Source organism: Trichosurus vulpecula, chromosome 2 (genome assembly GCF_011100635.1).
Source record: "Trichosurus vulpecula isolate mTriVul1 chromosome 2, mTriVul1.pri, whole genome shotgun sequence".
Taxonomy (NCBI): Eukaryota; Metazoa; Chordata; class Mammalia; order Diprotodontia; family Phalangeridae; genus Trichosurus; species Trichosurus vulpecula.
In genome coordinates, this window is record NC_050574.1 from 303953605 (window position 1) to 303978648 (window position 25044).

A 25044-nucleotide genomic window follows, 5' to 3' on the forward strand; every position below is an offset into this window, starting at 1 on the left:
ATGTCATACTTTACTCCTCTGAATGTCAGCTTTCTCAACTATAAAACAGAGATAAAAATACCTATATCACCTATATTACAAGGTTGTTTTAAAAAAAAATGGCTAAAACTGGTAGCCATACATAAATGTGAATTTTAGGAAGCAATGCTCAAAGATCCTCATTCATCCCAATAAGAACAAAAAGGGTCATATCATAACATGGTTTGAGAATTTCACCACCATTTACACATCCGGGAAAGAATCAAGGCAGAACTGGGCATGAATGTTTAAGGAAAAAAACTGTGACCCGGTACAGTCTACAAAGTAACATACTGCCTAACATAAGCAATATTTGCCCAAGAAACAAAGTTGATCGAATTTAATTCTTCTTTTCTGGCCTGCAGTACAGTGTTGAAAATAATCTCCTAGGCTGATCAGTATACTCCCCACAGCCCATAAATCATGTAATCAAGAGCACAATAATTTGGCAGAGTACAGCATCTGACTCTAATCACTTACTTGCCTCAGGTTGGAGGAACAGAAGGCAAAAACCTAAATGGAACTTTTCTAACACTCAGCTCACTACTTTCCTTTTCTTTCCTGGACTTTCAACTTTCCTGGGCTCTCACCCTTGCAACAAATACCATGTGTATCTTCTACTCACATCCACAAAGATAAATATACTCCACTAAAAACAGTGGTAGCTAGACAATGGGTGGCTATATGGGAGAGAAATCAGATATGTATATATAGTTATGTAGATAGAGTAAGTTAGGATCTAAATGGAAGACAGACAAAAGTAGATAAGAGACACAAACGATAATGAAGAACTGAAAAATGAGCTGTGAAATAACCACAGGATGCTCGTCAGCTAGTCAATAAGCATCCATTAAGCACCTACTATGTGCCAAGCATTATGCTAACTACTGGGGATACAAAAAGAAGCAGAAGACAGCCCCCACACTTTTACCTTGTTACATCCAGAGCCTTTTGAACCTTTGCTTGTACAGATCCAAGTAAATCTGCTCCCATTTTCTTAAGTAACTGTGTCAGAAGAACAAAAAGCCAGTCTTGCAAGTCATCTTTATGGATTATAATAAAGTCCACTAGAGTTTCCAGGAACATACTGAAAACCTACAAGGGATACAGAGTTGAAAATTTACCATTTCTCATTCTTAATGCCACTTCTAGTTCACTAAAAGGTCATCAAGATTTAAAACATTGAGAAAGAGTAGACAACAAATAAAAAAACTTCTAAGGTGGTTTTGTCAAAACAGAATCAACTGGGTTAACATCCCCAATAAACACTAACATTACACACTGTGTCACAGAAAAATAAAGGAGAAAAAGGGGAAGGACTTACTCTCTTTTGTGAATTCCACCGCACAGCAGGCCATGCAACAAAACAAACCATTTGTTAGTCCACATTGTGAATTAATAGTACCATGATGCAGAGTTTTTCAAAAAACAAAAGTATGCAAAAAAAACAAAAACAAACAAAAAAAAAAACGAAAGTATGCTTGTAGTGTCTGCAGTGTTATAATAAAAGTTTTAATACCTCAACACAGGACTTTAAAATATGGAGAACTGAGAAATTAAACCTTGCTAGAAGGCAAGGGACTGGTGTTGAAGATATCCAGGTCTCTTTTCATAATCCTATTCTGTTTCTCATTTTTAGTATTCAGTGAGTGCATTAATAATTTAGGATTTAATAAATTAGGCAGAGGGAAATCCACTCTTGTGTATTTGACATTTTAAGGCAGCTTTTAACAAAGAACTTCTAAATATTTAACTTATCCCCATTTTCTCATCTGCGATTCTCTGATCAAGATTTACTCTACTTGTTATAAAATTCCTTACTTCATTCCCTCGTCATGTGGCAACGCAATTGTTAGCAATATCTAATGCGAAAGAAGGGGCCAAACTGGAATTTCATTGAACCAATTACAGGGAGAAATGCAGCAATTTGTTTTCATATCCTGCTAATGCAACCTGCTCTACAGGAAGCACCTTACCAATTAATTATAAATATATGTTTAATTTTACAATGACATGTATTCAATCCTGGGGATTTCTTACAGAACGGTTTACAGGGAAAGAATTGAGTCCCAGCCATTGGGGTGGTTTCTCATCCCACAAAAATACCTAATATATGGTAACTAAACTGAGAATCTTCCCCTCCCCAACAACTCACTGTACAAGAGACATCTGATGGGAACAAATTTCTTTCATTAGCATCACATTCTGGTTCTGAATCAGCAATCTAGAGGCGAATAGGTGATAGAAATTTCATCAATCTCCAGAACCATCTATAATCCCCTCTATTCTCTATGTTATAAATCTTATTGTTTTAATAAGGGCTCTTAAAGCTATTACTGATAATATTCTTCTAAAATGGTTATGCTTTATTTGAAATCCTTGATTAGCCTCCATTATCACAAGAGTCTCAGTGACTCAAGATTTCATGATTAACCTAATATAGGATAATTTACTCTCAAGGTGGTTGGATTTGAGTAGAGATGAATTATGGTTAATAGAGAATTTCTCTCATCTAAACAGTCTAGAGCCCTTTAACAATCAAGATGGTTCCCTGGAGGAAGAACTCTGGTAATTTTCTCCAAAGGGAAAATAAGAACAGTACTGCTTGGGCTGTCAGGCTGTCAATGGAGAAGTAGACAACCTTTCTAGTTAGCACAGGTTCCATTTTTTTCAAGTATGGCTCAGTATTCAAGAATAAAGTCTAGTGGCACCAAACACAATAACAAGTTCTAGTCACAGTTGGCTTCATATTAATCTAAAGGACACAGCATTTGCATTTAGCTTGAATAATCAGGGATATACCCCATAAGACCATTAAGTAACAAGTACATTACATAATTCTTAGGAAAAGGCCAAAGAGCCATATAAAACAGCCTCTAATGAAGAGTTGTGGAACAACTAAAGTTAACAAAGGAACCCAGGAAAGGCCAGGTGATTAATGGTTGCACATGGAGAGAGGCTCCATTTTACTCTCATATAAGGTAGATGATCCAGCAGACTTAAATATTCCTAATTATTACTACACATTTAAGATTCTGCATGTCTTAATATTAAGGTCCCCACATTAGGGAAGCTCCCTAGTTCAAGAGCAGCATATACTTTTGGATAAGGTTTGTCTTATATTTCTAAAATCTATCTTCCACATTGAGAAATTAATCCACTGGACATCTAAATAAATTTGATCTTTTGAATTTTCTGTAAAAATAATCTTTTTGTTGAACCCACACCAGTGCCTGGCACATAGTAGGTGCTATATAAATACTAGCTATCATCATCATCATCATCATCATCATCATCATCATGTCTCTCCCCAGTAATAACCTACAGTTCCCTGACCCTTTCTCTTCAAACCAATGGCATAAATTTAAATTTGGGACTCCAAATAAATTTTGTAAAGAAGACCCTCTTTCACCTACTGAGTCCAGCATTATCCTCATCATACACGGGACAGGAAGGGGACTCTCATTCTTGGCATGGACTCACTAAATACTTAGTTGGCATTTTAACCTCAATTTTATGCTATTTATTCCAGCCTCAGGCTCCATGCCACTGTAATTTGTGACTTTTTTTTTAGTTCCTACTAGATGCAGCCTTGGATAGGTAAACTGACATATTAGATACAACTAATTTGGGGGGACTCCACTCTCAGAAACATTTGCTTAGTGCTTCAATAAGTCTACAATCACAGGCTTCAATTTTATCTAGATATTATCTTATTAACATATATACATTATTGGTTCAAATATTGGGTACACCTTTAAATGATATTTTTTGAAAGGAAAAAAAAAAGGAGTCCAGTCATGAATTTAGATACATAAAATGTGTTTTTTTTCCCTTCCACAAATATTGCATTTTACAGACTATATTTGAACCAATACAATGAACAGACACTGAAGCAAACATATTGGCTATGTAAAATGCTCTCAAATTTTACACAATCTACATTTTAATAACACTGAAGTCTATATTCAGACAAAAATGGTATATATAAATGCTTTATAGTAGTTAAAGATAATAATTACAAAGTTAATTCTTTTTACTGTAATTTCTGATACACTCTTTATCCTATAAACTTTATACTGTTTTACTCTAAGCTAAAAAATTATCATTTCACTACCATACATACCCTTAAGAATAAGCTTTATGGCACTTAAAGCTTTATGGCACTTAAAAGAGTGAAGCTACTAAAAATGCCAGATTTTTTTAAAATAGGAGAATAAATGCCATCAATAACATCAACTTCACATCTATAAACTCAATGCTATCTCACATGAACATGCAAGTAAGGATCAACGTAAGAGCTCTCTGGCTGTTCTCTAGACTCACCTTGCTGTGAGGATCAGCAAACATTCGAGTGAAGATTTCACATAGCCTTTTTAATTCAACTCGACTAGCAGAAAAACAAATAAATAAAGATAAATGAGACCTGAATTGATTAAACATATATTAAAGCTCACTATAGCTCTGTTTTCTGAATTGCTAGTAAATGTAAAGAAGTCTTTAACGCATGGTCATGGAGGAGTCTAACTTTTAGACACAAGTTTTATGTACAAAACAGAGTCAATATCAAGCCTATTTGAAAACATTTAAATATTAAACATTTCAATATATAATAGGACATCTACATTTGATATAAACGGAGTTAATACAATTATAATTATTTACACACAAGAGATCCTAATATCAGAAATGCTTCAAAAAGATATTAATAACTCCTATGAAGAGGACATCCTTTGTGGGCAGATAATGACCGCAAGGGGTTTATTCCTGGGCCCCGAAGCACTTTGTTGGCTGCTATCTATTTAGTCATGATTTAGCACCTCATGAGATAGCATGAAAACTGTACAGCCCCTGCAGGTGAACTCATGATTTGTATTGAACTGATTCTGATTATTAGCAGAGAGCTAAAGTCACTTCAAAAATTACTTATAAAACAAGAGTATTAATTCTCTTGACATAATATTTGACAAATTTCATAATAGCTTACCTTTAAAGCCAGGTTTAAAAGAACCTATTGCGTTCTAAGAGGTCATTAGTTTACTAAAATCAGAGAGAGTCTGGGATACAAGCAGAAAGCAGGAGACATTCACTGTTCAAAGCCATGTGACTGTGTCAGCTTCCACAGATTATAAAGAAAACAAAATTCTCAACTTATGGCTATCTCTGCTCTAAATATTAGAACTTTACAGAACTGAAAGGACCTTGGATCATCTAATTCAACCTCTTTATTTGAAAAATAAGTAAATGAACCAAGTCCCAGGAAGGTCAAGTGATCTTCCTAGAGTCACACACATAGCCACTGACAACTTAAACAATCATGAAGGCCCCTGCCTCAGTTTAGTGCTTATTGTACCTCTTTCACTCTCCTAAATAGTTTATATATGCCTACTCTCTAATACATTAAAATGGATCAAGGATGGTTGGTTTTGAAATACTTGGAAAGATAATGAAAACAAAACTACAACAATGCCACTTCAGGCTGAAGTTAAATACTATCAAAATTACAGAAAAGATTAAAAACCCTTGAGTAAGAATGTAAGGCTCACTAGGAGTTATCTGTTGTACCTTTTAATAAACCTGTTTCCCACAGGCACTCTAGTGCATTGTTGGTGGAGTTATGAATTAAAAACCATTTTGCAAAAAGAAGGTGAAATTATGAAAACAGAGTGACTAAAATTTCTATACCTTTTGACCAAGAGATTTTATTACTAGGCTTTAACCCTCAAGGAGGCCATTCATAAAAAGAAATTCTCTATGTACACTAAAATATTTATGGTGGCACTTTTTTTTTTAAATTTTTTTTTAGTTTTAGTTTTAGTTTACAAAACACGGTTCTACATAATTTTGAGATTCAGATTTTCTCCCCTCCCTCCTCCCTCCCTCCCCAAGACGGCATGGAATCTCATATAACTACCATGTATAACTTCGCATTGAGTTAATTTATACACTAGTCAAGTTGTGGAGAAGAATTATGACCAATGGAATGAATCATGAGAAAGAAGAGACAGAACCAAAAAAAAAAAAACCCAAAAACAAAAACAAAAGAGAAGAATAAAGGCGAGCATGAAGTGCGCCTCAATCTGTATTCAAACTTCACAGTTCTTTCTCTGGATGAAGATAGCATTCTCCACTGTGAGTCCCCTGGAGTAGTCCTTGCACCTTATGTTGCTAAGAAGAGTGAAGTATGTCAGGGTTGGTCCTCACGGAATCCATATATCTGTGGTTGTGTACAATGTTCTCCTGGCTCTGCCCCACTCACTCAGCATTATGTCGTGTAGGTTTTTCCAGGTTGATACGAAGTCTGTATCATCCCCATTTCTTATGGCACAATAGTATTCCATTACCTTCATATACCACAGCTTGTTCAGACATCCCCCAATTTATGGGCATCCCTTTGATTTCCAATTCTTGGCTACCACAAAAAGAGGCGCTATAAATATCCTTGTACATATGGGTCCTTTTCCCGCTTGTGTGATTTCTTTGGGATACAACCCTAGAAGTGGTATTGCTGGGTCAAAGGGTATGAACATTTTTATAGCCCTTTGCGCATAGTTCCAAATTGCTCTCCAAAACGGCTGGATCAGCTCACAACTCCATATGGTGGCACTTTTTGTGATAACAAAGAATTAGAAACAAAGCAGAATAAGGAATAACTGAACAAACTGTGGTACATGAATGCAGTGGAAAATTACTGTGCAGTAAGAAATGATAAATATGATGAATACCGAAAAATATGGAAAGATCTACATCAGAGGCGTCAAATTTGAGGTAGGCAAAACCCCCAAGTATAGTAGACTACATGAAATGATGCAGAGTGCACTAAGAAGAGCCAAGAAAATAACATATACAATGACCAATACCACAATGTAAACAGAAACACACACACACACACACACACACACACACACACACACACACACACCAAAAGAGAATACTGAAAAAGCATAACGAATAAGTATGGCTTGAAAAATGATATATGAGAAGACACTACCACCTCATCCCTTTGCAGAGGTGAGAAATCCACAAGTGTAGCACATTGAACTTATCAGCAAACTTTTTAATGTATTTTTACTGATTTTTTTAAATCTCTTCTTTTTCTGTCTTGAAAAACAAAACACAACAAAACAACAATTTGTTACATGGGATGGCTCCCATTCAGGCAAATGAGGTGAACCAGAATCTATGCTGACTGGAGCATATCGGAAAAAACAAACAAAAAATAACTAAACCATAAAAGCTTAAAGGCAATTGACATCTAAATGAGGATGGCAACTGCTTTCAACTCTTTGGACTCCTAACATGCTTTCCTCTTCCATTTAAGTTTTGTCCCTTGATTCTGATTCCAAGTCTACCCTCAAAAAATAATCTCTATTCGGTCAACCTATACAGATATACCCCTTGTCATTTGAGCTTTTTACTATGGACAAGATGGAGCTCTTACTCTGCCATTAGCCAGGTGGCCTTGGTCCCACCCTGAAATGTTTCCACTGGTCCTCTGAACTGCCAACCTACACAGAAAATCCTATTCAGGACCAAGGCCAGAAGTCAACACTGGTTCATTAAGAAGTCAAATAAACTTATGTTCATCTCTCTATTTTTATTTGATTAATAGATTGGTGGATAGAATCTAATCTACGTAGCATATCTTGAATTCAGTATTGCATTCAATAAAGTGCTCTCTGCAAAGGATATTATTTGTCCATAATATGCTCATAGACAAGATGAGCAAACATACTCTGGAAGTTACTACTCTCAGGTGGATTCACAGCTGTTTGAATCACAAAGAGTTAAGATTAACGGGTCAACTTCAACCTGAAGTGAGGTATTTGAGGGTATGTCATAGGGTCTTATCAATATCTGTAATTAATCGTTTGAATGAAGACACAGATGGCATATTTAGTATTAAGCCCGAAGTTGGCACAAAGTGGCCAGGGCTAATTAACATAATGGATGACGACATCAATACTTGAGATCTCAATAGCCCAAGATGGGATTTACCAGTAGCAGATCTGGGTTCAATATTTGGGACAAGAAAAAAAAAAAGCACAATCAAAGCTGCCTAAAAATAGATTGGTTACTCTATGATGTAGGGGTATTTTTTCACTGCTTTGGGAGAGGAATGAATATTTTGGGTGCCTAATTAGGAGTTAATTGGGAGGGAGAGGTAGAACGGGAAATTTTTCTCATATAAAAGAGGGGCACAAGAAAGGGCTTTTATAGTGGAGGGGAAAACAGGAAAGGAGGTACCGGCAATGCTTGAAACCCCACTCACATTGGAATTGGTTCAAAGGGGGAAGAATAAACATATACACTCAGTTGTGTATAGAAATGTAACTTAACAGACAGATAGTAGGAGTAGAGAGAATAGTAGGGAGTAGTAGGAAAAGAGAATAAGAGAAAGGAGTGGGAGGAAGATGATAAAAAGGGAGGACAGATTAAGGGAGGCTGTAGTTAGAAGCAAAATAGACTTTTGAGGAGGGAAAGGATAAAAAGAGAGAGGAAAAGAAACTGAAGGAAATGGGATTCAGGGAAAAACACAGTAAACACAGTACCAGGGAAGGTGAATGGGATGATATCACCCATAAAACAGAAGCAGATAGCAGACTGCATTAGAAACCAGAATCCAACATGTTGTTTACAGGGGACACACTTGAAACAGAAAGACACATGCAGAATTAAAATAAAGGGCTAGAGTAGAATCTAATACGCATTGGCTGAACTAAAAAAAAAGACAGGGGTAGCAATGATGGACTCTGACAAAGCAAAAGCAAAAACAGACCTAATTAAAAGATCTAACAAGTTTCTAATAAAGTCCTTATTTCTCAAATATATACTGAGTATGGAACTGAGTCAAATTTATAAAAATAAGAGCCATTCCACAATTGACAAATGGTCAAAGGATATATACAGGCAATTTTCAGATGAAGAAATCAAAGTCATCCACAGTTACATTAAAAAAAAATTATCTGAATCACTATTGATTAGAGAAAGGCAAATTAAAACAACACTTTTTACAACAAAATTGTGGAACAACAAATTAAAACAAAATTAAAAGGTACCGCTTCACACCTGTCAGAAATGATAAATGCTGGAGAGGATGAGAGAAAAACAGGTACACTAATGAATTGTTGGTGGAGTAATAAACTGGTCTAGCCATTCTGAAGAATAATTTGGAACTAGGCCCAAAGGGCTATAAATCTGCAATACCATTATGAGGTCTGTATCCCAGAGAAATCAAAGAAAAAGGAAAAGTGCATACAAAATATTTATAGCAGCTCTTTTTGTGTTGGCAAAGAATTAGAAACTGAGGAGTTTCTATCAACTATGATTGTGATGAAGTAATATTGTGCTGTGGGAAATGACAAGAAAGGTGATTTCAGAAAAACATGGCAAGACCTATGTGAACTGATGCAAAGTGAAGTGAGAAGAACTGGAGGTCTTCATGAACAGTAACAGCAATGTTGTAATGGTGGTCAGCTGTGAAAGACTGGGCTACTTTGATCAATACAATGATCCAAGACAATTCCAAAGGACTCATGATGAAAAAATACTGTCCACCTCTAGAGAGAGAACTGGGAAAGTGAGTACAGACTGAAGTATAATTTTCTTACCTTTTTGATTTTTCTTGCATTTTTTTGGGGGGGCATACGGTTAATGTGGGAATGTTTTGCATGATTTCACATGGATGACTGATAATATTGTTTGCATTCTTAGTGGGTGGGAGAAGGGTATGAGGGAGAAAGAATATGAAACTCAAAATTTAAAAAGAATGCTAAAAATAATAAAGTAAAAGAAAAAAAAGAGTTAGTTGGGATTTGGATGCTTTATCAAAGCAAGATTTAGCCATTTTAAAAAACTGAAGGTATTATCTTGTAAAGTAGTGAGTTTTTCATTACTAGAAGTGATAGGGAAAAGTTTGGGAGGAATATCTAACTGAAGAGAAGACTTCTGTACTAGGTAGATTCTTTGCTACATGAGTTTTTTCTAAAAGTTCCTTTTCTAAAATAATATAACCACATTACCATAAACTTCATTTATATATAATCTTAGAAATATTTTCCAGCTTTATATTGCCCACTTCTTTTGTATCCCTCTGAGGCATGGTAGATATTCAGTAATTTGTGACTGTGAGTGATTAAATAACTGCCTACGCCTACTTTCATAAAATCCTGGAAGGTAAGAAGTAGAAAGAATATTAAGAGATTATGTTGTCCAACTTCCTTGGTGGAGAAGGAAGATTAAAAAAAGGTTGTGAATGCCTCAAAATCACACTATGTAGGTACAAAGCCAAGATCTGAACTCAGACCTTGATTCTGACTACTCTGCGTTCTCTTGCTGCAACACCCTACACTCATGACTCTTTCCTCCTTTAAATACTACTTTACACCTTGAGCAGAGAACTTTACTCACAGCACAGTTAATTTCATTTAACCCCCTGGGGTAGGTAGAGTGGGAAATATGTCACAAAATGCAATTATGTGCCCAAGCCTATAAAACAAGTCTTGGACCATGTCTAGGAGGTTTATTACAGGGATCTATACTCATAAGGTTTTTCCTACTTAAAGAGCCAAGAGAGTAAATTCTCTCAAAAAAAAAATGGTTACCCTATTAAAAAATGGGGGAGGAACTGGATATTAAAGAAATATACCCTAAAGCAAACATAACAATTGAAGTAATAAATTCTGAAGACACTGTTCTATTTAAATAAAGGTTCAGCATCAATGCCTTCATGTAATCTAATCTCTTATTGAATATAAAAGAAATGTTTCCTTCTCATGGAACATATATCTTGGATCGATAAACAATTAAAACAATTGCCAACACCCCATCCGTATTTTTAATATAGACTTAGCATAAGGTAACTTCATTGGATCCTACATCAAAGCAGAGACCAAACCTACAGCATCTCTAAAGACTTGGTTCAGAAACTGATTCTGACCCACATTGCCCTCAAGTTGGTGTGTCACTACGGCTACAATCATAAAAACCAACTACGATTTCAAACAAATGGCATTCTAACATAAGCAATTAATGTGACACTTGGTCTGAATTAATTTGGGCAACTTTCCAAAATGATGAACCCCAAACTCTTATGTAATATACTAATTTAATAAACCCTGAACACTGTCAATGGCTTTCCCCTCTTGAATACAAATCAAAATAAGGCTTCATCAAAAGAAAGAAAAATCCAAACACTTATGAATACCATTTCAAACCAGAAATAAAGGTAAATGTTTTAAAACTACCAAAGCATAACATCTTCCACTGATGTCCTACCCACAGTTCTTGAAGGCTATGATAGAGTATACAAGTTCTGCCAGATCCTTACAAACCAGAAAGGGTCTGAGAGTATAGATTTGACATTGTCATTACCTAAGGATCAGTCAAATTAATTTTGGAGGAGATAGAAGAAATATGAGCAAGTAATGCCTATCTCCCAAATTATACCAAATCATGAAGACCTTCTACAAAGGCATACAATGTGATGTTCACAGATGCAGGAAATGTTCATACTAATAATATCACCAATTCTTAAAGTTAAACACCCCATTATTTTATGCATTTGAACCCCTAATCCTATCGTGGCACACCTCCCTCACTCACCTTAGTGTTCTCTGGCTCTTCAGTAAGTTCTGCAATCCAAGAAGTCCTTCTTTTCTTTCAGACCAGTTTGAACTAGCACAGTGGTTTAGAACCTCTGCTACATCTTCAGTCTGTCGTAGGTAGTGAGGAATTCCACCATTTCTGGAGCCATAAGAACGCTCTGAGCAAACACTTGATGCATCACTGTTAGCATCATCATCAGAATACATCCCATATGGTTCATATCTTCTCCTCACTGGCTTTTTCTGCCAAGACCCAGATAGGGTTCGTAGAGATTGAGAAAAAAGATGGGGAGTTTTGAGTGGGGCTAAGAATGGCACATTAAGTTAAACAAAACAAAATTCAGCTTCATACTAAAAGAAGAAAAGCAGGGAAAATATGTCAATATTTTCCTCTACTGCCAACAGGTTAGAAAATAACAGTAGTAAAGGTCTCCTTCAATACAACTGAACAACAATACACTTTCAGGCAGTAAAAGGTGAAATGTGATATATACTGGCATGGTCTGTGGAAAAATATATTTAACTGTTCCATCTTCACAAGGATTCTTGGGATTACTGTGGACATTTTAGCTGGATACAGCCTCATACATCATCCCAAAAGGTTTCTTAAATTATGTGGGCCTACTATAGTAAAAAGGATATAACCAATTCAATTCTGCAAAAGTGGGGAAGATTTTTTAAGAAGTCTTTGTTTCCTGATTCTTCTGATACTTTCTCTAGTATCCCACAGCTATACATTACATAATATAGCATGTAACATACTCAGTCAAGCTGTGATGCAAATTTTCTTTAAAGGAAAAGAAATGAGTGATTCTGACCTGAAATTTCCAAATAGTAGTCACCTGACAATATGATTTTTACATCAAGTAAAATGTTAAAATATGAAGAATACACGATTATGTTCATGATTTAATGATGACATAAGCATAAGCAAGCAATAGGTTAATACACAAAAACTAATAGCTAGCAGTTGCAAGAACAGAGTTCAATATCTAAGAATAAATGCTAAAACAAAACTACATGAACTACGACTGACAATCACTCAAATCATCACAAAATTACATGTTTATAACAAGGATGCTCATACTGGACTTTTTTCTTTCCTTTTAACAATCCCAGAATTATAAATTCTTGCAACTGAAAAAAAAAAAGGCTTTAAAAAAAAAAACCAAACAAACAGAAAAGTCAACAAAGCACTGGTACCTTGCTCCTGGAGTCTCCTAATAGCTGTAGGCAGGAAAATATTGAAGGATGGGGGAAAAAGCATAGAGAATTATGTCAGAAGCTTATGTAGGGGTTCTTCTTGCAACAAAAATGTACAGCAAAATGTATCTTAGCAAATTAAAAAAAACACAGGTCAGCAGGTGTTTTAAATCAAGCAAATAATAACAAAAATGGTTTCAAAATGGCATTCTCTACTAGTCCTATGCCCTCTTCCTAAGCCTCCCACTGCCAAAATACCACTATGCACCCCCCAAATTAATTCTTAAAAATGATTTTATCTAATTTTTAACAGTTTAACTTCCATGGCGTATGGTCTATACCCATGGTAAGAAAATTATATTTGTGAAGAGTCCTATACCATTGTTGTGGCTTTTTCCTTCTCTGATACAGGATACACTGGGACATCAATTGGTTTGGCCACCCAAAAAAAAAGATACAGCTCAGAGGGCCATTACATTCAGGATCTGATTCACAGCTGTAGCCTGCTGGAAGGTAGAGCTCTGTGGAAAACTCAAGTAAAATAAAGCTGTAGCTGCATCTCTCAAGTTTGATTCAGGTTCTCAGAACTTTGCAGATAATCCCTTAGGAAACTCTTTAAAGGGAATAAGGACACGCCTCTGTCACAAGAAGTCCATTTAACTAAGTTTTTTCAATGTCTTTTATTCACTATCCCTTCACCACCGCCCTTCCCCCATCCCTCAACTTTCCCCCAGGATCTCTGAATAAATGAGGGATAGGGTCCAAAAGCTCCTGACTTGGATCAGGAACCAATTTTCTATCATTCTGCTCCAGTTCTTGACTTCTGGGATAAAGCCATCTTTAAAGCAATCTTTCTCATTTCCAGCACTTGCCAGAAAACTGCTTTTCTACATGCAAGACTGCTGAATAAAAGCTGACCTCGCAATCCTTCTCTACAATGAAGGCATTATTGTAGTTGCAAACTACTCGTTTGTAGAGAGGCAGGATCAAACAAGAATGAATGAAAAGGGAAAATCCGAAGAGATAGATCTGGATTTCTAGCAATAATCCATTGAGAAATTTGGATTGGACATACGGCTGGATTAAAAATTATAGTTTTAAAAACAATATATATGTAAAAGGGAAAAAAAACAAGGTTTGAAATCAGATGGCTCTTTTTAAAAAAAAAAATCTATTTCAAATGCTGAGCACATAAAACAGAATGTGCGAGAGTCTTACACTCCTGGATGAAACTAGTCTTTTAAAACCAATCTGACAGCAAATGGATTCCACCAAGTATGTGTTCTTTAACTAACAGATTAAAAGATCTCTGAAGTTTCTCTCTCTACTTTGCCCTAAGATTTTTAAAAAATATTTTAAGTGTTTCTATTCTCTAACAAAAATATCTAATTTAAATTGTTCCCACAGTATATTAAGGTCCCTTTTCATAATACCATTTTTGAAAAATAAAAATTATGTGGAAATAAGTGAGGGCATCAATGTAGTATTTCCCACACTATAACAAGAGCGGGTAACAGGACTGAGAACCTATTAATGCACTATGTTGAGACCATGCCAAAAATTTTGCTCATGACTGAAAATGGAGCAATATAGCAGAGGCAAAGAAAAACTGAAGGTGTGTTAGGGATATAAAAGGTAAAGAAAAAACTAACAACCCTTCTCCTAGGAGCACGATGTCATCAAACCTCCACTGGCTGGGCAGGAAAGCAGCAAAGAATTACCCAATCCTATTAACTTCTAGCAGATCACTTTTTATCAATGCCTAAGTACAGAGATGTAAAGTAAGAGAAAAAGAAATCTACAATAAAGATTTGCATACTTGTTCAATAAGAGCAATTAAAAAATGCTAAATACAAGTTTACATCTTTGAGCTATCAATTCACTTACTGGTATTATCCGCAATGAAAAAAAGAACATATAGCTGAACAATCAAAAGTGACATTTGGTCACCTGGCATGGTATCTATTGTCCTTCTTACCAAAGCATCAGCGACAGCTGCTTCCAGATCTGTGCTTGTACTTAGAACTCGCATGGCATTGACAGAACCAGGCATCCTTCCCGGCTGCCCAAGCCCAAACCGATCTATGCAGAAAACAAAAGCAAAACAATTCTGTTTAGTTAATTCACATTTCCTCTGAATTACTCGAAGGCAACTATGCCTTTCCCAACAATCAGACAGGGGCCCTGAAGAGCCCTACTGTGAAATTTAACTAAACTAAGGTATTTTTCTAACACTGCTCAAATTTAACTACTATGCTGTAACTGTCTCTTACATGATGGCTACAATGAATTGGTATCTAAATGTATATTTTGTTACTGGAAAATTTGGGGAGAGTTTACTTAGATTGTGGAAGGGAGGGTTTGGATTTTACAAATCTTTTAGGCTATTTATCTTTACCTGAAGGATCAGGGAGTTGTTATTTGGTACTGTTATTCAATTTTAAGCTTCACAGATTGACAAATTCCACTATAGCAAGTGCAAAGAAAAAAAAGAGATGCAGACTAAATTTATCTCTTCGTAGAGAGTTTCATTATAGTCCTTGCTGTTTAATGGGTATTAATCAAACTCATTAACATTGGACAAAGTCCCTTTTAGTATGGATTCCCATTCCCTTTTGACTCCTCTAGGACTTTATTTCACAGACTAATTTCCTACCTACCCCACTTTTATGTCTAGCTACAATTTGTCCTTCTCTATTGTTCTTCCTCCTCTGCCTACAAGAACACTTAAATTTCTCCTATTCTAAAGTATCTTTCGCAGAACTTGCTAAACCCACTATCTCTTACTTATACTTACTACCTCTACTTCTCACCATATACCCCTTCCTCTCAGCCCATTTAAAATCTGTCCACATCATTCTATAGAAACTGCTTTTCTCATGCTCTTAAAACAACTTACCAAAATACAAAAGTGTTTTCTCAGTTCGAACCCTCTTTGTGTTTCTTCAACATTTGACACTGTTGAACACTTTCTCATTCTTGATATTCTTTCCCAAGCTGGTTTCTGTGACAGTTTTATTCTGCTTCCCCTATCTTCTCAATCTGATGACTGTTCATCTTCTACCTCTTGACCCCTATTGTGGTTGTCCCCCAAGGTTCTGTCCTAGGCTTTCTTCTGTTCTCTCTCTGTCTCTCTCCCCATCTCTCTCTCTCTCAACCCTGTCCTCCATGATCTCACATTCTAAAATACCTTCACTCAATCACCTCTGTACAAACGAATCAAATCCAGCCCTAATCTCCAGTGCTCCACTGCCAAATGCCTACCGAATACTCTATCACATTCCAATTAACTATGCCCCAAATTGAATTCATCACCTTCTTAAAATTGCTCTTCTTCTCATCTCTGCTGAAAACACCACCATCCTCCCAGTTACACAGATTCTAAAAGCTTGAAGTCATCTTTCACTTTGCCCTTTCCCTCACTCTCTTTATCCAATCAACTGCCATGCTCTGTTCATTCTACCTCTACAGCATTTCTTGAATCTCTTCCTACTCATACTGCCTGCACCATGTATCCATGTGCATACTGTGTCCCCTGGTCCACCTCCCCCACCCCAATGCCAAACAATTTTCTTAAAACTTATTATATTAGAAGTGACCATATGTTGTTCTCTGTTAAATATTTCAGTTAATCTGCATTCCCTATATGGGAGAGAAAAAAGAATTCTTTGGCAAAATCTGGTGTGAAGCCACCTTTTAAATCTTATTTCATTGTGGAATGGTGAGAAGAACACCAGTTTGGGGCCTGGAGTTGAACCCCAGACCTACAACTTTTTAGGTGGGTCTTTGTCCCAGTCATTTGCTTTGTCGTCAGGGTCTCAGTTTCTTTATCTGCAAAACTTTAGGTTGAGCTTGATGACCTGAGTTCCTTCCAACTTTAAGCTACAAACCTATCATCCCTGTCAGGTGCTTTATGTTCATGCCAATCAGCAGGCACCTATTCAGTTATTTCACATGACCCTAACACCCACACTGTTCACCTACTCCGACCATACCCTACTGCTGAACTGAATTATTTGCACAGATGCTTGTTGCCTGCTGCCTGCCTGCTCATTGCCTGCCTGTTGAAATTGTTCTTTTCATTCAGACTAGTTCAGGCACTGCTTCCTCCTGAGCCTTCCCTGAAAGTGATCTCTCCTTTGCCTTTATTTTATATGATACTTAATTTGTGCCTGTATCTCATCCCCACTTATTAGAATGTTAGTTCCTCGGAGGAATGGCCTGTGTTTCTTTTCAGACCTGGCATTGTGCCTTTGGCACAGTAAATCCTCAATTGATGTTTGCTGAATGGCGTATAGTACACCAGGATGTACTCACACTATCTCCTCCAGCAAGCTGATCAGAGATTTTCCCTTTGCAGATAATCATATCAAAATCATTAACTCCACTATTATAAAGGACCAACAAAATTAGAAACAAACAAAAATCTCATCATTCAGCTAACTTTAAGTATTAATTTTACCTCAAGTATGGTATTGTGAACACTGTGTTTCCTAGAGACAGGTATAAGACTAGCTGAAACAGATCAAGGAATCTGATTTAAAAGCATTGAAACTGAAGTTTCAATTATTCAAAAATCTATTACTAATTATCATGGAAAATGAAGCCAACACCTTTTCTTTTTTTTAAAAGGTGACTGTACCCATGAAATCAGTTGAAAAGAATCCAACAATAAAATAATGGAGGTTAATAGCATTAGACATAGAAATTAACAATATAGTTGAGTTTTATGCAATGGTGAAAATGTTTCAATTTAACTTTATTATAAAGAACTTGTGAAAAAGAAGACTAATATTTAAAGTGTTTTCACTATTTAATCTGTATCAGCAATATCCTGAAAGATAAACATTTTTATGTCAAAGGGAAGATTTTTTTTATCACATCATCTGATCTTAATGGGAAATGTCATACTTTAAAATTTAAACTAAATATTGATAAATTGCCTAGTCTTGTTAATTTTTAAATTAAGGTGTTACTTAAAAGACTAATTTATATCTTATTTAAATAAAATTATAGAACATTTTAAACTTTTTCCAACTTAATTTGTGACATTACACAAAAGGAAAAAAATCTTAAATGCTACTAGAGAAAACTTATACAACCATGAATTATTAAAAGGAAATAAAAAATTTATGTTACACTATACCCTTTTTTAACACACTTTCTGATCACATATAAATTATATATGTTATATTTCAAAGGCAATTTAATGAGGGCAATCAAATAACTCTGCCCACTACCATACGCATCACAAGGACAAAACAGCTTTAATTTGCAAGAACTTTTCAACAGATTAGACCATTCTCACAGGTGACAGCAAAATCCCTCTTTAAATCAGTATCTTGCTACGTTAAAAAAGGGTAGATAGTGGGGGGTTTATGAATAACAGAATGAAATAAATTCAATTGTAAGCAATTTATAAAATACCTGCCATAGCAAACAAAAGTTGGCTTTTTAAAAAAATCAAACCCTAAGGAGGCTTTCATGCCTGCGTATCTTGTTCCAGGAACGCTCCTTACGTTTCAAATACAAATAATTAATAAAAATACATGGTGCTTCCCAGCTGCATACAGCTCTGAAACACAAAATGATTCAGTATCATTTGGCATTTATTGTAGCCTATTTATATTTTAAATGAGGGAAGAGAGAAATGATTATGTGACACCTGAGGAAAAAAGGAGAGTTTTTACTTTCACTGCACTGGAACAAACACCCACTACCTTCTGATATGGATATCCTACTATGCAATGCTATTTTCTTGGGAGGTAGATATGGATAATTATTGCCTCCACCTGGCCCTCAATCTTCAGATAATCATTGAACCAGTCAGAGTGTGAAGGGACTGAAGCAAATAAAAATTGACAGATAAAAGGTAGGCCTTCCTTTCCAATTTTTCCATGGTCAAAGCCTGAAGAAACTTGGTTTCTGATAAATCAGTGTTTAAACTGTAGGGCCATAAATGTTGCTGCTTCATTAAAAGTGGGGGAAAACAATCTTAGGTTTCATATCTATTACTAGTATCTAACAAAAGTCAACAAATTAGTAGATTTTGCCAGTGTTTGATATTTCTATTCTCAAATGATACATGTTTATTTAATGAATCAAATGTCTATAATGGCTATCCATATATCAAAAATGATTTTTGAAGAAGGGCAAAGTAATACATTATACTGTACTTTTTCTTTTGGGCCCAAGGCTAAATGTTATAATAAGATGTGCTAATGGATGGGTTTAAATAAACACACCTATAGACCTAGAAGTATCAATGACTGAAGGATAGCTGCAACATTCTCCATCTGTCTAAATCTTAATCATATTGTTCATACAACTGTCAAAAGCAATTTACTTTTTTTTTATAATTTAGGCACACATATGTGTGTGCATAAGCAATAAACAGGGGAATCAAAGTAATTCAGTAGTTAACTGAAAATGCTTTTGAAGCTTTGAAAACAATATTAACTAGCAATGATAATTTACCACTGTATTTGGAATCAAGAAATGAGAGCTACAAAAACCTTTTCAGGTCACTTGTCTGTATCAACCCTCCCTCTTGAAACTGTTGGTACAGGATGACTGAAAGTGAGCAAATTTTTAGTTATTGTCTTTGAGGGAGAGGAGTGGATATTTTCCTATTTTTTAAAATGAGGAAAAGTATTGCAGAACTGACATTGTAAAACAGGATATAATGCATCTAAGGTCTACAAACAGAACTATAAACATTCGACAACTTAAAACAGAAAAGCACATTAAAAAAAATGAAGGACATACATGCCAAGTGCTAGCTGACACTGATGAAAGCAAATGTTAAAATGGGCATAAAACTAGAATGTATGAAGAAGCCAAGTCATGCAGTTAGCACTTGTTCACCTGACTGCCCAACAGATTCAGCAGTGGAGAGAGCACTAGTGGACCTGGAATGACGTCGAGAGGCTGCAGGTAAAAGGAATGGCAACACCCACAGGATTAACACAGAAGTACTCAAGACAGAGAATGCCACAGCCCAAAGGGAATGCATATGACCACTACCAACACTGGCATATCTTCTTGTGAAAAGAAATGGATGTTGGATATGAATGAAAAACTGTCAGTCTCTCAAACCTCCATGTAGTTTCTTAAACACAGCTATCAAACATACAAGGCATGACAAAGGCATTCTTCAAGGAGTTCCAACCTGGGTATGTTTCAGCCAAAATCAGAGACTCCAAGATTGTTTGTTCCACAAATTTTACATCAGCCATTATGGAAATATGAAACACTGAACTGGAGAATACTGGGATTCAGAAAATCTATCTAAATCCCAAAATGACAGAGCAAAAGAATGAATTATAGAATCAGCTTGCAGATATATTTGATTGGTCTACTAGGCATATGAAACCATGCACCAAAAGCAAAATTGTAATAATGCATGTTTTTTCAAAAACTCAATGAAGGGAAAAAAGCATAATCACGTATTTGAATAAAATTTTCCCCATGTTTTTCACAACAATCATACCAAGGGTCCCTATCCAAATCCTTCTGTTTTCCTGAATGGGCTAATATTGAATACTGTTTAAAAATAAAAGGGTCAGAGACTAAGGCTTAGAAATCTTATGGATCAACAAAAATTTTTGTTGTCAAAGTCTTTTCCTCTCCCCCAATATAGAAGGCTTGACTTGTTAACTTCAGTTTGATTTAGATGCAATAATGACTAATGGCCAAGTATTCCTAAGCAATAAATTAATCTTCATTCATCTGAAGAAAAGAATTTCCCTTTCATGTAAAAAGACATCTCACCATATAATTATTTAAATGTTAGCTGGTATTCAACATACATTTTGATCATGGTTTGATAAGTCACTTTTCTTTTAGTAGGATGGAATTGAGTTTTTAATTAGTTATGGAACTCTCAGTATGGAAACTACCTCCATCGGTGCTGACTTGGCAACCTGGCTATCACTTATGTTTCAGAGAACTACCTGGAGCATTGTAAAATTAACTGACTTAAACATCTCCATGTATTAGAGCCAAGACTTAAATCAAGCTTTTCTTGACCTCAAGGTCATCCTACCCTTCATTATTCAATGCTATCTCTTGAAAAGAGTTATAGTAACTAAAAAATATGAAATCCATAATTTTAATAACCACATAGTATGTGTTCCATTTTCCTCTGCTTTTAATTGTTCCTTACTACATGCACTAATTCCTATCAGATTTGTCAATTAATTTCATAGTACCACATTGAACTCTTTCTTACGAATTCCATTTCAAATGACAAGTCACATTTTATGAAATATTTATACTGGTAAAATAGGTTATTAACTAATAAAGACAGTAAGACCAAACGTATGATTTACTTGTTGACATTTTCTTTTTAGAAGATCCTTTCTCTCTAGAAAACAGAAGACAGTAGAGCAAATTAAATCTGCAATGCTGAGTACTGAACTTTTTAGAAGATGAGTCTAAGTAATTGTGTGACAGACTGAATAGTGATGCTTATGAATCAAAGACAAAAATATCATAATTTTTTTAGCTGAAATTAACATTTTAGACAATAGTAGAGTCATAGTCTCTCCATGGGACCACAACAGAGGTAAAATTTCCCCACGAGATGCTCAACTCTTTATTAAATAGTGTCTTACATGGACTGAAAAATGGAGCTGCCTTATACCAGATCCCAACCTGTGCACACATTATTCTGAGTTTGCAATACTATTAAGTGCATTAAGTACATGTTCAGTGTACTTATTTTCACTTAATGAAGTATTCAAATGCTGGAACCACACTCATGAAAATGTTCCAAATTACTCTCGAAATCAATCTGTTGAATGTAAAATAGATTTTTAATAAGTACAAATAAGATTCACTGATTTATGCTTCATTTCTTTTTTGTACTAATAGATCTGTGCAAACTAATATCAACAATCATAACGTTAGCCACTACTTTACATACGGCTACTTAATTTATGAGATGGTGGACTGTAGTCAAAAGGTAAGGACAATTTATGATGTTCATCCAAGTGAGTTAAAGGAGGGGGAAAAAGGACATTCTACAAGCAAAGTACAGCAAGGTCCAGCAAAGAGAACTACTTTTACATGCTATTCCATGGGAATAACTTATCAGAAAAAAAAAATATAAAACTTAGCTCAGAAAAAAACCTCAAATTTCCTGTGCAAGACAGAAACGCCACCCTGCACATGGAGTCTTCTTGGTTTTATTTCATATGTCATCAGGAAAAAGGCTAGCTGCATATCTTCTGCCAAAGTCAGAATAATCCTAAACCAAAAAACTCATTCTGTGTCCTCACCATATCAAGATGATTAAACATCTCTATTTGGACAGAGCAAGTGAAATACAAATACAGAATGTCACATCAAGAACTCAAGGGCCAATCCTGACCACAAATGTTCAGCGTACCTGGTTTGGTCTATACACCACATGCTATACCAAGGCTGTATCCACACAATACTAACACCAAAAAAATACCAGACTGGGAAAGGAAGGGGAAAGAAGATAAAATCAAACTTTTATCTCAACTAATCAATTACATTTTTTACCTTTTAGTAAGAAATTTTCTATTTGGCAGGGATAGGGGTGAGGAAATGGGGGGAAAGTAGGGATACAGCCTCAATTTTAAAGGAAAAACCACCAGTTCATTCAGAAAATGTTAACACTGTTTCTGCTGGAATTGCTGAGAAAAATCCAATACCGTAGTCATGCTGAAGAATCAGCCAGCTATTGTGAACCTGGTGAATAACAAAGGGTCAGCAAAGGGTGTTCCCATCTCATAATGTTAATCCAATATGGCATTGTGTACCACCTTCCACTAAGCTGTCTTATCACTGGGATAAAATGGTCAATTTGAAAATAGCAGGGGTTTTGTCACTTTACCTTTACAAAGCCTGACATACTATACAAAGGGCGACATGAATGGTGTGGCTGAAGAGAGTAATGGAGACACTAAAATATGATTACCTGATTGGTTCACAACAACCTATCCTATCCCCCACCTTCTGCCCCGGGGGGGGGGGGGGAAGGGGAGGGGCAGAAATTAGTGATTGAAGGGGGGAAAAAAAAGAACTTTCAGCAGATTATGTACATTATAAGCTTCTGAGGAAAAGGCAAACAGTAAAATTACATTTTTAGTCTTACAAATCATTTCCTATTTCATTTAATTACATATTACACAATGATAACATTACAGATTACAAAATAGCTTTACGTCCAGAACTCTCATTATTTAATTTCAAAGAAGGGCCTTGTTACACACTGGTTAAGTATTGTCCCTCATATTTATAACATTAATTTTTCATTTACATATTGCTTTTAACCTTTCAAAATACTAAATAATTTTAAATAGATATGAAATATTCCTGACTTAAGACACTTTAAATCCCCCAACATCAAGCAAGGATAGCTCAGTTTTTAAACAATCAAGGATAAAATGGAGATGGGTTGCAAACAAACTTGAAGAAAATCAAGAGGAACTGCAGGAGATGTCTGTGTGTTCTCCTTTCTCCTGAAGCCAGAAAATGACTAAACCATGAAAGTCGACAGGAACTGGTAAAGAAAGAAACCCTCACAATCACCTGTACTCTTTATCTGAGTTGCTGGCCCAACAATATACCTCAGAAAAGCCAGGGATTATAATCTTATAGATCCACACCAAACTGTGGCATGAGATAGGATCTTAAATTCACCCTCAGGACCAAACTGTCTTGAGCCCAGTCAAGTTTATGTTCACACTATATATTTAAAGTCGATGGGGGGGGGGGGGGGAGGCCAGGAAGCTGATTTCAAATCTCTTACAAGGCCTCTAACTTGAAATAGCAAGACTTAAAGAAAACATCCTTTGAAATGGCACTTTGTCAAAATAGTAACTGACATCTCTGCTTTTTCATCACATATAAGTTCTTTCTCCTTTTACCAAGAGCAACTTTAGTCTTCTAAGTGATAAAGTAGCTGCAATTCTCTTTTCCCTTTTTTCATAACTTGTTTTAAGAAGTGGCAGTCCATATGAAATTCAAGTAAATTTATGAATTAATTCCCAAACTTTAAAGTCGTGAATCTCAAGAATGCTGAATATTAACGTTGCAAATGAATTTCTAAGTCAGCAAGTCATTTCTGCTGATTTTATCACAGCCCAAACAAATGAGCTTAGGTGGTGATAGCTGGTAGTCAATGACAAAATATCATATTGAAGTGGTGTTTTTTTCTTCTTGATACATGAAAATTTGAAGTTGTCAAAATTCAAGCATGCAGAGGAGGACAAAGGGTAAACCAAGGAAGAGGAAAGAAGAGAAGAAAGGATCACAGGGAGAAGAAGGAGGGAAAGCAAGGTCATTCCACGCAGAAGCATCCTGACTAGGCAATCAGAATCAGGAACAGGGACTCATCGGCCTTATAAGAATTCGGTGCCTACAGGTACTCACCCAGTGGAGGGAAGCCCCGAGCAGGGCTTGTATCTCGGCTGCTCTCACGGCTGGTATCGCGGCTGCACCCCTGACTCATGCTGGGTCGAGGGATACGGCTGCTCCGTGCTAGCATGCAGCATGGAGAGTTTCAGAGAAGGTGAACAAGTTTAATGAGGACAGGAAAGCTCACACATACAAAAGTCACATTCTGTTAATGTAATTATGACATTGTTAATTATCACTCCCAAAAGCTCTTTCCTTTCTACTGAATTTTGCAGACCCATCGACACTTTTTGTTGAGGGTTCCTACTTGTTGAATTGACCATATGGAGGCTTGAGTTTAAAGTATATTCACAGTTCCTTAAATCGTGATTGTTTTTCATCCTAAGAATTAAAAGCACATTTCAATTTATGAAGTGAAGAGAGTTATTTTTAAAAGATGAACTATGGTCAGGGAATAAAGGTCCAAAAAAAGCATTTTTTTTTTGAGGAGCACCAATTTTGATGACTGTTGAATTCAGTGAAAGAACAAAGAAAACTGATTTCATGCATATTTGTTTCTCACAAAAGAATTAGTTGTACTCAACTATTATTAAAGAAAAATAAAGTCCCTGACTATTGAACTTCATGTACTTGTCCCCATTACAAGAAACAGGCTAGGTTATCCAGCTACACGTCTTGTTTTATACACAAAAGGCACAAAGAGATACATAACTGAGGAACTGTGCTCCATTTCAGAAAGCACTATTGACTTTGGAAAGAGAAAGCATTCCACTTAGTCATTTAATTCAAGGTAGCAAAGAGTTGAGAATGATATTCACCCTCC

At 35.8% G+C, this 25044-nt stretch overlaps 1 protein-coding gene across 3 annotated transcripts in view; it reads right to left on the minus strand.

Moving 5' to 3' along the window:
• Positions 1-25044, minus strand: part of CLASP1 (cytoplasmic linker associated protein 1) — a 357318-nt gene that overhangs the window by 81303 nt on the left and 250971 nt on the right. Inside the window, exons 24-30 of one of the 3 annotated variants that reach the window (XM_036744770.1) lie at positions 24237-24344; positions 14806-14909; positions 12828-12851; positions 11623-11867; positions 4345-4408; positions 1343-1345; positions 950-1113 (exon numbers count right to left, since the gene is read on the minus strand). In XM_036744770.1, coding sequence (XP_036600665.1) covers positions 950-1113; positions 1343-1345; positions 4345-4408; positions 11623-11867; positions 12828-12851; positions 14806-14909; positions 24237-24344 — 712 coding nt within the window. The remainder of the gene's footprint in view (positions 1-949; positions 1114-1342; positions 1346-4344; positions 4409-11622; positions 11868-12827; positions 12852-14805; positions 14910-24236; positions 24345-25044) is intronic. The other 2 variants (XM_036744772.1, XM_036744771.1) reach the window with 2 other exon arrangements.